This window comes from Prionailurus bengalensis, chromosome C1, assembly GCF_016509475.1.
Source record: "Prionailurus bengalensis isolate Pbe53 chromosome C1, Fcat_Pben_1.1_paternal_pri, whole genome shotgun sequence".
Lineage (NCBI taxonomy): Eukaryota > Metazoa > Chordata > Mammalia > Carnivora > Felidae > Prionailurus > Prionailurus bengalensis.
In genome coordinates, this window is record NC_057345.1 from 167,482,302 (window position 1) to 167,497,746 (window position 15,445).

Below are 15,445 nucleotides of genomic sequence, written 5' to 3' on the forward strand. Positions count from 1 at the left end.
CTCTCACTGTCCCCAAAGCAGCTATCTAGTTATCATTGGTCATATTTACCTAAGACCTTCAGGTTTGCAGTGGAGCTCAGGTCCTTCACTTGAGCTTTTATCTGGGATATATCGTCCAGAGTCACCTCTCTCATTTCCAGCTTGTGGGTCTTGCCCTCAGATGAGATGAGTACAGTCCTGCTTGTGTGGAGTTTGGCATCATTTTTGAACCAGACAACATGCATCTTTTCATGTGAAAGTTCACAAACAAAAGTTGCTGTTTCGCCTTCTTTCACCGTTTGGTCTTCAAGAGGCGATATGAATTTCAACCTTATACCTGCAGTGGAAGCGTGGAGAATGTGCTTAGACATACAATTTACCTTCAGAAATATTCCACTCTAATCTGCCAAGGTCAAAAGGAACCATTTCACATAGCATTTATTTATTCGTCCTTTCAAATGGAGTCATCCTTCATTAAAATAAAAATTGAGGGGCTTTTTTTGGTGGCAATTTGACAGTAAAGTTGTGGTGCCACTTGGCACTTATTGTTATTAGAACTTGGTATTTGCAGCATAAACCTTGACAGTTGGCTTTTCTTTTTGTGATGCAAGTACCTGACTTAAGCTTTGATTGCCAAGCATCTACCTCAGAGATGGCTATCCTGAAAAACACCTTGCCAGCCACAGGGCTGGATAAGGAGCTAGACTGGGTCCCTCCCCAGCACGCCCCACAGCCTCCTCTGTTTTTGGGACCTTGGTTGATTTTGATAACTGACCAAACAGCCAGTTTGGGCTGCATGTTTTTTCTCTTCCCTCACTTAAAAAATTTTTTTTAATGTTTATTCATTTTTTGAGAGAGAGGGAGAGAGAGAGCACAAGTGAGAGGGACAGAGAAAGAGAAGGAGACACAGAATCTGAAGCAGGCTCCAGGCTCTGAGCTGTCAGCACAGAGCCCCATGCGGGGCTCGAAACCACAGACTGTGAGATCATGACCTGAGCCAAAGTCAGACGCTTAACCAATTGAGCCACGCAGGTGCTCCTTTTTTCCCTCACTTTAAATTCCTGCTCTTATGTTTTAAATTTACCAATAAAGAGTGAGCCCATAAAACCACAGACCCTCAACCTCAATAAAAGTGGAACCCCCAGGTCCACTCTCTACCCCTCACTCCCTCTTCCAAAACACACACACACACACACACACACACACACACACACACACACACACACACACACACACACTTCTGGCACTGTGGCCCATTGTGCTATGTAATTTCCAGGTCCTGTGAGTAATAAACCTTGTCTCTTTTAATGTTTCCTGATGGGTACTGCTGAGTGCATCTTGCAATCATAACAAGAACCACAAGGGGTGGTCCAGCCATAACACTGGTTGTTGACAGGCTGGGAACGGCACACACAGCATTCTATCTTTAAAGTCATATGTCTGTGTGTTTAAATGTGGGATAGTCTAGCCAGATCTCATCTCATCAGCTCTTACCTGTAACAAATAATCGTGCTGAGCTCTTCTTGCCCTCCACCTCAGCAGTATAGACCCCTTCGTCACTGAATTGAGAATCATTGATAACAAGAATGTGTTTCTTTCCATCAGCAATGATATCAAACTTGTCAGATGCCTTGATTATATCAGGTCCTTTAGACCATATAACATTCGCCTCTCGAGTGAGAACACATTCAAATCGAGCCTGTCGTTTTTCTGGAACAGTGACATCCTTCAGGGGCACAGCAAAGTCAAGTTCGATTTCTGAAAATCAAACATTAAGAATGAGGTTTTTTTCAGAATGCCCAGGGCTGTGTAATGAAGTTGAGCCCACCTCATGCACTCTATAAGGCCATACCTTTTACTGTCAGAATGGCAGTTGTAAACGCATTAAGTGCCTGGTAAAGGACTTCCCCAGCTTGGTCCAGTTTGACTTTGTGCAAAGTTAAGAACCGTTTTCCACCTTCTGCTTTGATTTCACAGGTCTGAAAAACAATGGTCTTAGTTAGCATTTGGATGAGATAATTTCCCTCAAGGAGAAATGTTTCAGATACAGATGTCTAAAGATATCATAAAAATTACTAATAAAAGTAAATAAGGGACACCTGGGTAGTTCAGTCAGTTAAGCAGCCACCTCTTGATTGCAGCTCAGGTCAAGATCTCACGGTTTGTGAGTTTGAGCCCCACATCGGTCTTTGCACTGACAGTGTGGAGCCTGCCTGGGATTCTCTCTCTTTCCCTCGCCCTCTACCCCTCCCCCCTTCATGTCTTCTCTCAAAATAAATAAGCAAACTTAAAAAATAAGGAAAAAATCTTGACATAAAATATTAAAAAATTGCCTGAGCTGTCCACAAATAGTGCATCAAAGTTCTCCCCCCCCACCTTTGAGACTTTAGAACCCTGAAATAACTCCATCATTATTGAACCAAATCTGAATGTTAAATCTGAATATACAATGTGGACATTTTATGTGACTGACAATTTAAAACCAGAAATGACTCACAGGTGAGGGCCGCAGAAGTTCTCCCTTCAGTTTCCATTGTCCAGGAATGTCTGCCTCTGAGATTTCTGCATCAAAGCTTGCACTTTCTTTCTCGTAAATGGTAACATCCTCTATTGGTTTAAGCAATTCAACTTCACGCTCTGTATTGGTCAGGGATGAAAAATCATAATGCTTTCAACAATCTGACAATGCTTTGGTTTCTTTCTTCTTTTCCCTTTTTACGTATTTATTTATGTATGTATGTATGTATGTATGTATGTATGTATGTATGTATGTATGTGTTGTTTTGCCTTATTTACACACAAAACTTATCTTTTAGAATAAAAGTAAAGAGTGTTATACCTCCAAGTGTCAGCTTTGCAGGGTATCTCTTCCCTTCAATTTCCACTGCATATTCATCAATGTCTTCTGGTGTAGCATTCTTGACTTTGAGGAATAGCTTATTTCCTTCTTTTACTACCTCAGTCTTATCATTTGGTTCCAAGGGGATTTCATCATATCCCTTGAACCACTTAATGTTTGGAGTATCTTTTGCTATTACACAGGCAAAAACGGCTGTCCCCTTGGGTTTCACATGCTGATCTCGGATAGGTTTCACCAGCCAGTCTCTAATGACTTCTGCATGAAAATGAGGTCAGAAAAACACTCATATAATATAAATAACTTGCTTAGTAAATTTTAGAAATAGAAAAAAAAACATTCTCAAAATTGGAAATAATTAATTTGTTATGATGTGTGGCTATTCCCCCTCTTAGGTAAGGTACAAGGTTTGGAAATAAAGTTCTCTCTTCCATTTTGTTAACATAATGAGCAGTACTAATAAGTATAATAAGCAGAACAAAATTTTCTGGCAAAGTACTAACCTACTACTTTGACACAGGATGAACATTCCAGGTTGTTGGCATTTTCCACAGTAACTGTGTATGTTCCAGCATCATGGTCATCTGCATCATTGATGGTCAGGGCTCTCATCAAGCCAATGATGCCGGGCACAATTTTGCCAGGTTTCTCCACCACAATCTTCCCATCCTTCCTCCAGACCACATCACGCTCTTTGTTTAACTCACAGCTCAAGTACAGTGGCTGTCCTTTTACCACCGTGACCTCCTCTTCAAGTGTCTTTACAAAACGCACGGGAAGTTCTGTGGAGAATTTCAGTATTAAAAATCTGCAAAGACTTTCCAATTATATACAATATTTTCAATGATATTAAAAAAAAACAACTCTTTTTGGTGTTGTCCAAAGTTACAATAAAAATGGCTACTGAGGTTTGTTGTATTAAAATGTAATAGGGACCATATTTAGAAGACTGGAAATTACCTTCTACAACAAGCTTAGCCGTGGAGGTCTTCTCCTTATTTCCCAAACGTAACACACAGGTGTATTCGCCGGCATCAGAAAGCTGGACATCCATAATATGCAGCTTTCTGTCTTTACCATCTGCGATGAATCTGTGCTTTGGGCTCTCACGGATATTGCTACCATCTTTCATCCAGCTTGTAATTGCAGTGGAGGGGGAGACTAAACACTCAAAGATTGCAGAAGACCCAACTGACTCTGCTTCAGTCAAGACGATGTCTTTGATTTCTTTCACGAACTTCAGTGGCACAGCCTTTAGCTGGTACGTGAATGGGGCTTCATCAGGAGGTTTCTCCCCACCACTTCCTGGTCTTAACTTTTTCCTTTCAACTTCTATTGGTGAAGGAGTCTTTTTGGCTACACCTGATTCAAAATAAAGTTAAAAGTTGATTTGGCATTTTCATTAGGGTCAGAAGGGCATACCTAGCTGTCCGCTGGGTAATACCACTGGTAGAGCAACTTGAAGACAAGAACAGAAAACTAAAGACTAAGCAACTGAAAGGTCAATTGAATTTATACTGCCTTCTTTCAGATAGGAAAATGAGATGGTATAAGGAAGCCATGAATAATAAATGCTCTTCGGTTTCTCAAGTTTTAAACCAAATATAAAATGTCCCAATTGATGTCTAATTATTTTATCTGTCATGTATAAATATCAAGCATATGAAGAATGAACCTAAGAATGTATGGGGTTCATTATGCTAAAATATAATTGGTTATATATAATACCCACTTGAATAATATTAGAGTTATAGTACTTGAACTATCAGAAGACATTTATTTTAGCAGAATCAATTGGGAATAATGAAAATTGTTATAAATTATAAAACTTTTTTCCTCTTTTTTTTCTGTAGTTTTTTTTCTTTTGGCATTTAATTTTTTTTAAATATAATTTATTGCCAAATTGGCTTATATACAACACCCAGTGCTCATCCCAACAAGTGCCCTCCTCAATGCCCATCACCCATTTTCCCTCTCCCCCACCCGCCCCCAGACCCCAATGTTTATAGCAGCACTTTTTTTCCCTCTTGAATGTAAAGTTTCCCAGAGTGAAAGGTTACAATTGAGGTGCAGGGAAATGACTCTTACCTTTGATGGGACCTTTCGGCTTGGCAGCTTCCTCTTTAGGTGCTTTGGCTTCTGAGATACAAAGAAAATTCAGCATTTAAACAATTTTCAGATCTATTTTATGTGTCATAGAAACCATGCGGGGTGAATCATGTCCTTTATTATAAATATTAATGCATGAAGAGAAATTGACTTTATTTATATGACCTCGATGGACAATACTTTGCTACTTCCAAGAAGGCATATTTTGATCAGTATCATTCTGGTCAATGATGTGACCAAGCCAAATTACCAACATATTTAGGATTTAAAAATCGCTTTCAGCAAGTGATTTTATTCTTCTCCCATTTCTGGGAGAAGGCTTACTATTGCCTTATGAGGAAGTTTTACTCTTGCGTAGCTATGCAAAGTATTTGATATGATTATGTATGTGTTGGGTAAGTGAATCGAGGAAAGAAGTTTTTGTCAACAAGGAATCAATGTAGGCAAAAGGGAAATGGTCCGGAAATGACCAAAAGCCTATTTTTTTAATGTTTATTATTTTCGAGAGAGACAGAGAGCAAGCACGGGAGGGGCAGAGAGAGAGAGACACACAGAATCGGAAGTAGGCTCCAGATACTGAGCTGTGAGCACAGAGCCCCATGGGGGGCTTAAACTCACAGACTGTGAGATCATGACCTGAGCTGAAGTCAGCTGCTTAACCAAGTCACCCAGGCACCCCAAGTCTATTTTTTGTTTTTGTTTTTTTAACTGGGCAGACAAATCCAGTAAAGACTGAGGAAAGAGGAGGGTCTATGTGTTACACACATACGGATTGCTTTGAAGAGTTCCTTTAATCAGACAATGAACTAAGGCAGAAGTAAGACAGTTCCTCTATTTAGAGTTCAATGAAATTATTAATGTGGCAAAATATAAACTATAGAACCAACTCTCTAGTTTCAGCCCCTGGGAGTGTGAGAAAAGCTTCATTTTTATGCACATTTAATTAGCTCACTGGCAGTTAGGATCCTTTCCTGAGCTAATGAAAGGTATCACATTGCAATTATAAAAATTTAACAGAATAATGCCTAAATCATAAATATCAGTGACAAATATATTAACATAAATAAATATTAAAGTTAAACTACAACCCAAAGAATACAGTATATTGTCTCATGTCATTAAACATAATGAAAAATTTATTGTGCTTTACTATATGCCAGGTGGCACTGTACTATTTTACATATATTTAGTCCTTACAATGATCCTATGAGGCAGATATAATTATGAATCTGATTTTACAGACTAGGAAATTTAAAATTTAAACAGGTTAAATAACTAGCCAAGGATCAAATAGGACACATATTTATCAATGATCAATACATATCAAATCATTTTTGGTTTTGAGATTATCATCAAGTGACAAACTACTAATAGCTTATGTACAATTTATAAGTAACTTAAGTTTGTACCTGAGATAGTTAATGCCACAGAGTTAGTACATCTAAGAAAATTACTATTGACCTAAAGTCTTATATAGATTTAAAGGCTGAACTACATTGTCTTGTTTTGGTCTCTCCTTTTTTGTTGTGGTAAAATACACCAACATAAAGTTTACCATTTTAACCACTGTAACAGGTATACAATTCAGTTGCATTAAGTATATTCACAGTGTTGTGCAATCATCAACACTATCCATTTCCTGAACTTTCTCATTATCTTAATATGCAGTTTTTTTAAAGAAGGAGAAATGTTTCCTACAGGTCATGTGGGGGAAATTTGAATATCCACAGGCTACCTAGATGTATGTCCTTAGAGAGTCTGTCTGTCTCCTTTGTTTTCATCAGCCTTGAACATATTCATTTCTTAATTTTAAAAGCATATAAAGCAATGATGCTTTGAAGGAATGTATATTTCAATCAAAACACAGTATGTACCCATGGGTGACAGATTAGTTTGGTAAAGGACATAAGATGATAAAAATTTAATCAAGAATTTATACACATCCCTGCTCCCCCACCTTGATGATGCCTACATTTCAACAAGAGGGCTTGAATTTTAATGAAGTATGAATACTTTTATTAAGCCATTAAAACAAACAAGCAAAAAGAAAACTATAGAACAAATACCTGCTTTCTTCCCAACTACTGGTACGGTCACTGGGGCAGCAATGGGAGTTGGTGCGGGCTCCACAGGAGGCGGTTTGATTATTTTCACTTCTGTAGAGAGATGTCCATTGCGTTAATGTATCCATTTGTCTCTTCCTAAAATCTCATTTAGTGGCCTATTTGCCTTTTCTGATATAATTTTAAAATTTTTAAATCACTAGTTTTTCAGAGAATAATATGTTCTAACTATAACATAATCTTTATATAGTATAATATATTCAATATATTCCAATATACTTGAGTATATTGAATAAAATAAATAATGTCTAAAGATATATTGGGACATTGGAAATCTTTTGATGCATGTGGACATTTACTCCCTTTTTTAATTAACTACATATTTGCTTAAAAAAAAAGAAAAGAAAAGAAAATCGCAGGTCCAAAATGGTGTCATTTGACCAAGTTCTCAAAATGGAACTTTATACTTGGTCTAATTGCAGTTTCAACCTCCCTCCAGAAATGTGGCCTTCACTGGTAAGTGAGGAAATTTTTCCTCCCATCAGCGCCAAAGAGTGGGCCACCTAGGTCCTCTCTAACCCCCAAAGAAAGAAAGACATAATATCCATGATAAAAAAAAACCCTGCTTTTTCCCCCCTGGCAGACAATCTCCTTGGGAACAATCCTTTTTTGAGCTCATAACTGTTTGCCTCCACCCTCTGCATATAAAAACCTCCCATTTTGTACAACTCAGGTGCCTCTATTTGCTAGACCGGGTGTTGCCCCATTCATGAATCATGTAGCCTATTAGATCTTCACATTTGCTTGGGTGAATTTTGTTATTTGACATGTTATTTGTAATGAAGCCTGAAGGAATATGTTGTTGGCACTGAGGATAAGTTTGCTTACCTGGTTCAGGCTTTGGTTTTGGTTCAGGTCCAGGGAGAGGTATTGCTGGCTTAATTTCAGGCACTAAAATAATTCACAATAGTAAGCAGGTTATCGCAGTATTCTGGAAGTTTTTCACAAATTCAGACCAAAATTGGACAGACTTAATAGATCTTGGGATATACTAGAATTTATACACATATAGTCACTAAATCAAGTATTTGATCTAAGTTTATTTTGCATTTGAAACAAAATATTTGGAAAATAATAGTAGAGCATCTGATTGGTTCTAATGTTGTTATTCATCAAATTACCCATTTCTTTCCTAGCGCTTAAAACTTATTTATTTGATAAATGGGTGGTCATTAGCCAAGTTCACATAAAAGTGAAATGGTATAGAAAATTAAAGCCATATGTGATGAGCAGATTAAGGTCATGTGTTCCAATCTTAATGCCAGTGTAATGGTATTTTAAATGATGCATATTTGCATTTTTAGAGACTAAGAAAGTGCCAATAAGTTTGTACCTTTTACTGGTTCAGGAACTTTCCTTTCCCTTTTTGTAACAGCTGGAGGTACTTCAGCCTCTTCAACAGCTTTTGGAGGTGGTGGCTCTGGTACTTTAAGATAGTAAGATTATTTTCTAGTGTTATTTGAATAGTTAGAAATCAATTGACCTGAAATAATCAGATCAAACTATCTTTCAAAAGCTCCATTAATGGCTTTTAACAAAACCTTATACTGTATCAACTAATTTCTATTTTCTCTTCTTGACTCTGCCTCAGTTTATTTGCCTTTCTCTTATTCCATCCACTTGGGTCCTAACTCCATCAGCTTCCCCTGTCTAAATCACTTCCATAACAGTTCCCAATAAATACATCCTTTGAAAATAGACTAATGATAAAAATCAACCCACTTAAAAGCCCCCAAATTCTGTGCCACATTTGCTGACACCCTCCCATTAAGTTATTTTGTAGCCATTTTGATTATTTCACAATCACTTCTACCAGAAGGACCAGTGGCAAAGTACTAACAACAATGAAGTACAGGGACATACATGAATGGATTTGAAATAACTATAACGATATTTAAACAGAAAGCAGACAATGGAAAGCACAGACTATTTCACAGATGAAATATGAAGCTGTGTTTATATTTAACTCCGATAATGTTTACAAGATAAACCTTTTGTTAAATGTCCCTTTTGTTAAAAGAGAATTGTTACTGAGATTCCTACCTGGTTTTTTAACTTTTTCTAGTTTTTTAGGTTCTACTTTAGGTTCTTCTTCTTCAGGCCTCTTTCTTAGAACTTAAAAGACAAAAAGGCTTATATGTAAACCAAGACAAACTAATGAAGATGTTGAGCTAGACAAATGCAAATAGTGCACAAAGCAAGGAAAATGAAAAGCATGCCACCTGGTGCACTAGGCAATTAACATTTATGCTAGAAGTGCTTGTTTTTAAGAAAAAAAAAATCAAAGGTTGCTATATTAATTAGAATAACACTCAGAGTCACTTTATATCCATGTACATAGCCAATCTGTTGTTTGGAGACAACTCCATTACAAAAATGACCAAATCACAAAATGAATAAGTTTAAATAGCAACAAATTCGAATCATAATTCAACATTCTAATATAACGAGGAGTGTTTAAATAAGTATAAAGTTTACTTAAGTGGAGATAGCCAAAGAACTGTGGCCTAGATATCTGTAATTCTGCATGAAGAAAATGTTACAACTTCTTCATCTGAAAATCCTACTTTCAATTCTTTAATAGTTTATTAGTAGAAAGAAATGTTCAGTTTTTTAAAAATGTTACTTATTAGTTGTGATGGTCCTGTGTTACACTTCAAAGCTGAATACTGAATTTAGGCTTACATAGTTCCTCTGTAATTTGGGGTACTTAATAGGCTTAGTGTATTTTACTACATCATGTGATTACAAACATGACAGCTGTGGTCATTATTATTAGCTTAGAGCATTATCAATTTGGTTATGTCTATTCATGTAAATTTCAAAACACTGTGAGTGCTTACAAAATTTCTGTCTTCTTTTAAAAAAGATATGGAAATGATAACCTTCCTAATTTTCAATGCAACTATAAATGAATTGTGATAAATAGGTATCTGAATAGGTAATCTGACCAAGAGACAGAAACATTTTGTAAGCTTTCAAGTCTGTTTCTGGTCAACGTAAAGCTAAAAAAAACAGTTGAAAAATACTATACCGCTTTTGAGAACAACTTCTTCCTTTGGTTGAGGCTTAGGTTCAGGAAGTAATTTGCGAACTTTCTTTTCAACTCCAGGCACTTAAAAGAATATGATTTCAAATTTTGAAGTGAATTCATATAAAAAGTAAATTTCAACAAGAAAAAGGTCTCTTTCAAAACTAGTTAACTGCAGTGCATAAGTAATAACATTTGCTGCCTATAAATATCACAGAATTTAAAAGTAAATAATACACTTCAAGTTATTTCCTCTGCAAACATCTACATAGCCTTGTGACAAATTCCACTGCATTTATTACAAGCAAATATATTCATCTTAAATGAGGGTAGAAGACGTCATTGTATATTGACTTTATGGGTCTTTGATCACATATAGGTTTCCTGACAGCATCTTTGCCCCAATCTACAATTATAGATTGTTCAAATCTATATTGGTGTCTCACGAACCATTAATTACATTAAAATGATACTGGTAAGTGTTAGTGTCAATATTCAATCTTCTCCACTGGTAAGAGAAGAAAGCCACGGGATCTGGCTGATGACTTTGATATTGGGAAAGGGCCATTCTCATTTTCTTAACAGAAGAGAAATATCATTTCTCAAGATCTCCTTTTTGAAATAATACTATAAAACTATAGAATTTGAGAGCTGGTGTTGGAGTTCTTTTTAATGAATAAAAAAATGGTCTTTAGACTAAAAAGGGACCCAAGTCTAAGTTCATTCTATTTTGCATCTTCAGTGACTGTTGGGCACAGTCGAAGATATGTACAGCATATATAATGTTTCTCCTCCTCCTCCTCTAGCCCCCTCAAAGATTTGAGTGGAAAAAAGAGAAACACTGGATGCTTATTGAACCACCTTACGTCTCTACTAATGTCAATGAAAATCAATTTAATACATTATTTTGTATCACTTAACACCATATTTATTTAGTCATGTGAAATCTGAATTTTCGATATTTCTATAAAATTTCCTATTTGGTGCCTTTAAACAAGATATTTGCAATTCACTAAATAGTTTTATTTTTTTAATGTGAAGATAACTTTGCATTTGAAAATTTAAATATACAAAAGGTAAATATGTAAGCATTTCATTTTAAATGATTTTTTTCTGTCAAGTATGTTAAGTAAAATTTCACACTTAAACATTAAACTTTTTTAACCATGATAAATTGTGCTGACTTTCAATACTATTTTAGGATTACTAATATTCTCAATGTATAACCATTTTTATTGATCAAACCTGGAGAGACAACCACACATCTAATGAACATAAGGATGGCATATATCCTTTACTCACACGATGGACATAGTGGAAATACATCTTTGCATTTGTTTTTCCATATTATTTCCTTTCAGGTACAGAACACACCATTGCAGCTATTATTTTTAAAGCTATTATATGTAAGTACATGTCATTTGAATGTTTGAGTGGCTTTTCCTTGTCACTAGTTAACAGCCATTATCACATTATTTTGTAATCCCCGTTTTGTAAATCAGGAAATGTGTATTTAGAGGGGTGACTTCTCTAACATTACAGAGTGAATCAACAACAGATTCAGTTTCTGGGTCTGGACACGTTGATTACTTAAATAGAACACTATTACCCATTATACTTACTAGAAAAGTTAATAATTTTATTTGTAACAGAAAATTTTCTAAAATTTATGATCCATTTATTTTCCTTTAGGGTCTAAGTTTAGATAGGGAAAATACTGTGTCAAGAGAAATAAATTTTGAAAAATGACCTGCAGCAATGAAGAATGTTCCCTAAAATGTGAGATCTGTACACCTGAAAGAATGTCTTGGAGTCAGTGACAAGAGAGTGACAGGAAAGGCCTGAGGAAATCTCTATGAATCATCTCAGTAATACAGAAGGAGAGCGTGACTTATTTTTAGTGCTTATAACACTGGCTAAAATACTGTTGTTCAGGTGAAATTCCAAAGTTTTCTAATATTAACTCCCTGCATTTTAACCTAATATGGGTCCTGATACTAATTTCAGCTAGTCAGTAAAATGTGATATTTTTAAGTTTAGGAAAATGCAAGAAGACATATGTAGATGAGACAAAGATAAACAATATCTATCCACAAATGTATGAATTTGATGGGAGACAGAGGAAGCAACACTCATGAGCCAGGACCATAAAAGCTACAAAAATACAAGAAATAAATGAGATTACTCTGATTACTTATAAGAAAGAAGAAAAAGAAAGAAAGAAAGAAAGAAAGAAAGAAAGAAAGAAAGAAAGAACATTCTAGAAGACAGAAAGAGCCAAAAGTCAGATGAAGGGATAATGCATATAAATGCATTTCCCAGACTGTGAAATACCTTTCAGAGGTTTAAGCTCCACTTTTTCTGGAACTTCAGGTTTTTCAGGAACTTTCTTCTTTGGAACAGCTTTAAAGAATATGATCTTAATTTTATTATTTGTATATTTAGACTAATCTGAAGCAAATTTTTAAATATGTGCTCTAAGAGTCAAAACCAAGCTTTTCTGACAACGAAATAGCATTAATAACAGCCAACAGCAGCCACCAAAGAACACACAAGACGCGCTTAAACCATGAAAACATTGCCTATTTACTCTGACCTTGGGTTGTAAGTATAAGTCTGGTGGAGAAAGAAGATAATTTTTGTTCTTTGCAAGAGAAAGAAATATTCCTTTGAGTATAAATTTATATTAAGGGAAGTGTATTAAGTATGCGTCTTCATGGACTATGAATCAACAGATGGGTAGTCTTAAAAGGCGCCCATTTTCTATGTCTGACTTAAAATACCAGAAGTTACCCCTACTGGTCAGGAGGAGTGAAGAGGGACAAGAATCATTATAAGCAGTATTACTCTGGAATATCCTGGCTTTGTACACGTGTAGGTGAGTATGGGAAAAGTGCTTATCTAAGATTATATGTAGATTATTTTAGGTTGAGAAATCTCATGACACTACAAATAAGACAACACTGTATTACAATTAAAAGAATAATATGCTTTTGCCAGTTTACTTCAGTGTTTCAAGATGTTATTTTAAAAATTAAGTAATATTGCATCAGTTCAAAGAAATATCTAAATGCAAAAAGAATGAAGGGAAACTTAACAATGAGAAGAGATGCTGGATATCAAATGTATTCATAATCGCTCTTTCTGGCTACACGGAGGACCACTACAGAACACAATCTGGCTTTTATTAAGTTGTGAAAGAAAAAAAAAGTAAGGGAGCAGTGACTTTCTATCATTCATATGCTTTCCTTTGATGGTATATGAGCACATATCAGCTATCAATGCCATAAATATATTATTTAGAGTATGTTTTAAAGCGCGTGAAATTCTTTAAGAACAGAGTTTTAAATTTGTTACTGCAACGTTAAAAATTTCATGCAAAGTTTTCTTATACATCCCAAATGCACAAGATCTCAAAGATATGCATGGCAATCACACTTTGAAACGAGGAAATCCTTTCTCCGTAAGAAAGTTAGTTGGACAGCGCCTGCATCCAGATCGCCAGGATGAAGCTAACCATGATACACTTTCTGTCAGCAAAGCACCCAAAGGCAGCAGAAAACACAGGTCTCTATGCAATTCCCACAGCCTGATTGTGTTTGCAAGCACACACTTTTAAAAGTAATACATTTCTTGCAAGCACCATTTCTGATGACTGAATAGAAGTTTGAAGCAGGTTAATAAAATTTTGGTGTGGCGTTTTATACCTTTAAGTTGGAATATTTTCTCCTTCATATCTTCCTTAGGTGGAGCAGGAGGAGGTACTGCAGGCTTTGGTTTGAGTTTTGGTTTCTCAATAACCTTCTTTTCCGGTTCAGGTTCTTGAAAGAGTATTTCAGGAGTGTTAGTACATGTATATGTTAATTAGCAGGTGTGTAGATAGTATATTCAGTAGAAATTTAAACATATATGAAATAAAAGGTTTTCTTTTTAAGTTCTTATTAGTGTCCAACATAAAACATAAAACAGTATCCCACATAAAACACAAAAACATCAACATTGTACACAGATGATGAGAAATACAGCAAAGGCACCAATAAAAACAAAGGAAGTATCCGTATATGCCACACTGACATGAGATCAACAGTACAAATGACAAGGATACATATGAATGAAATGCACACTTAAAAAAGAGTATCTTACAGATGCAAAGAGACTTACAGACAAACATAAAACATACATATGTATATGAAGATGAAGTCTATGATGATGAAGATAATCCAAGTAATTGAATACCTTGTATCGGTATTTCTTCTGGCTGTGGTTCAGGTTCAGGTTCTTCAGGCTCAATATACTTTTGAATTTCACGTTCTTTAAAGAATGTTGACAGAAGATATGAGGTTGTAAAGTTCTTCACAGAGACTCATACAAATTTCACACAGTTGCAAAGATTTTAGTCACAAAAACAAAAATATACAATTCGTACAGATTCACTTATATAGAAAAAGAGTTAAGGTTTCTATTACACTAAAACATTCTATTAACTACTTTATTTGTTGTATGTTGATAGCAAATGAGATGACTTAAAATTTGATATGGGGTTGTTGTTTGAGAATCCAATGCAATTATTCCAGTTTTGCTTTGTAAACTATCTTTGGGAATTTACAATTACTGTCAAGAATAAGCAAATTCAAGATTATATTCAAAAGAAGTATAACTATTTGAAAAATGAAGCAAACATATGCTGGAATGCTTCTGTATATAATTTTAAGAAAGAATGTCACCCTATGAATACTGTGTGTGTGTGTGTATACACACACACACACACACACACACACACACACACACACACACACACACACACACATATATATATACCTTCAACAGGGGGAGTCACTTTTCTACCAATGGTTATGGATGCTTTTTCTTCATATATTATTTCCTCAGGAGACACTTCAACTTAAAAAACACAGTGTTATATTTTAGACTCAATTCACAAGAGAATCCTGTAACTGCTAAGTTACAACATATCATCTTAGTTAGACTCAATAACATATTCTTCAGATGACCCCAAGATATAAACTTCAGGACATAAGACAGACAACAGATAAATACATAAGACCCATCTACAACCAAAGCAAGATGAAGACAATTGTCATCTTTCCAAGATTTATAGAGCAGCCATGTACCTTGGACAGGTGGAGCTTCTGGCTCTTCAGGAATAGGAATGGACACTTTCTTCTCTGGGACTATTTCCTTGGGCACTTGAGGCACTTTAAAGACATTGATTTTTTTTTTTTACTATTAAGAATTTAGAAGATGTGCAAGATTCTGCAAACAGCAGGCAAAGAATACAGGGGAAAGCACTTTATCTTATAAGACACTGTGGGGGAATATGGCTTTTCT

The 15,445-nt window shown here is 35.5% G+C and overlaps 1 protein-coding gene across 1 annotated transcript in view; it reads right to left on the reverse strand.

The window, feature by feature from the left end:
- The window catches only part of TTN (titin), a 278,672-nt gene that overhangs the window by 108,311 nt on the left and 154,916 nt on the right, over window positions 1-15,445 (reverse strand). Inside the window, 15 exon segments of the mRNA XM_043577187.1 lie at window positions 50-316; window positions 1,474-1,737; window positions 1,832-1,958; window positions 2,477-2,616; window positions 2,819-3,094; window positions 3,340-3,618; window positions 3,797-4,198; window positions 4,925-4,975; window positions 7,012-7,101; window positions 7,897-7,959; window positions 8,402-8,494; window positions 9,112-9,183; window positions 10,103-10,183; window positions 12,434-12,502; window positions 13,807-13,920. Of these exon segments, the coding sequence (XP_043433122.1) occupies window positions 50-316; window positions 1,474-1,737; window positions 1,832-1,958; window positions 2,477-2,616; window positions 2,819-3,094; window positions 3,340-3,618; window positions 3,797-4,198; window positions 4,925-4,975; window positions 7,012-7,101; window positions 7,897-7,959; window positions 8,402-8,494; window positions 9,112-9,183; window positions 10,103-10,183; window positions 12,434-12,502; window positions 13,807-13,920 (2,388 nt within the window).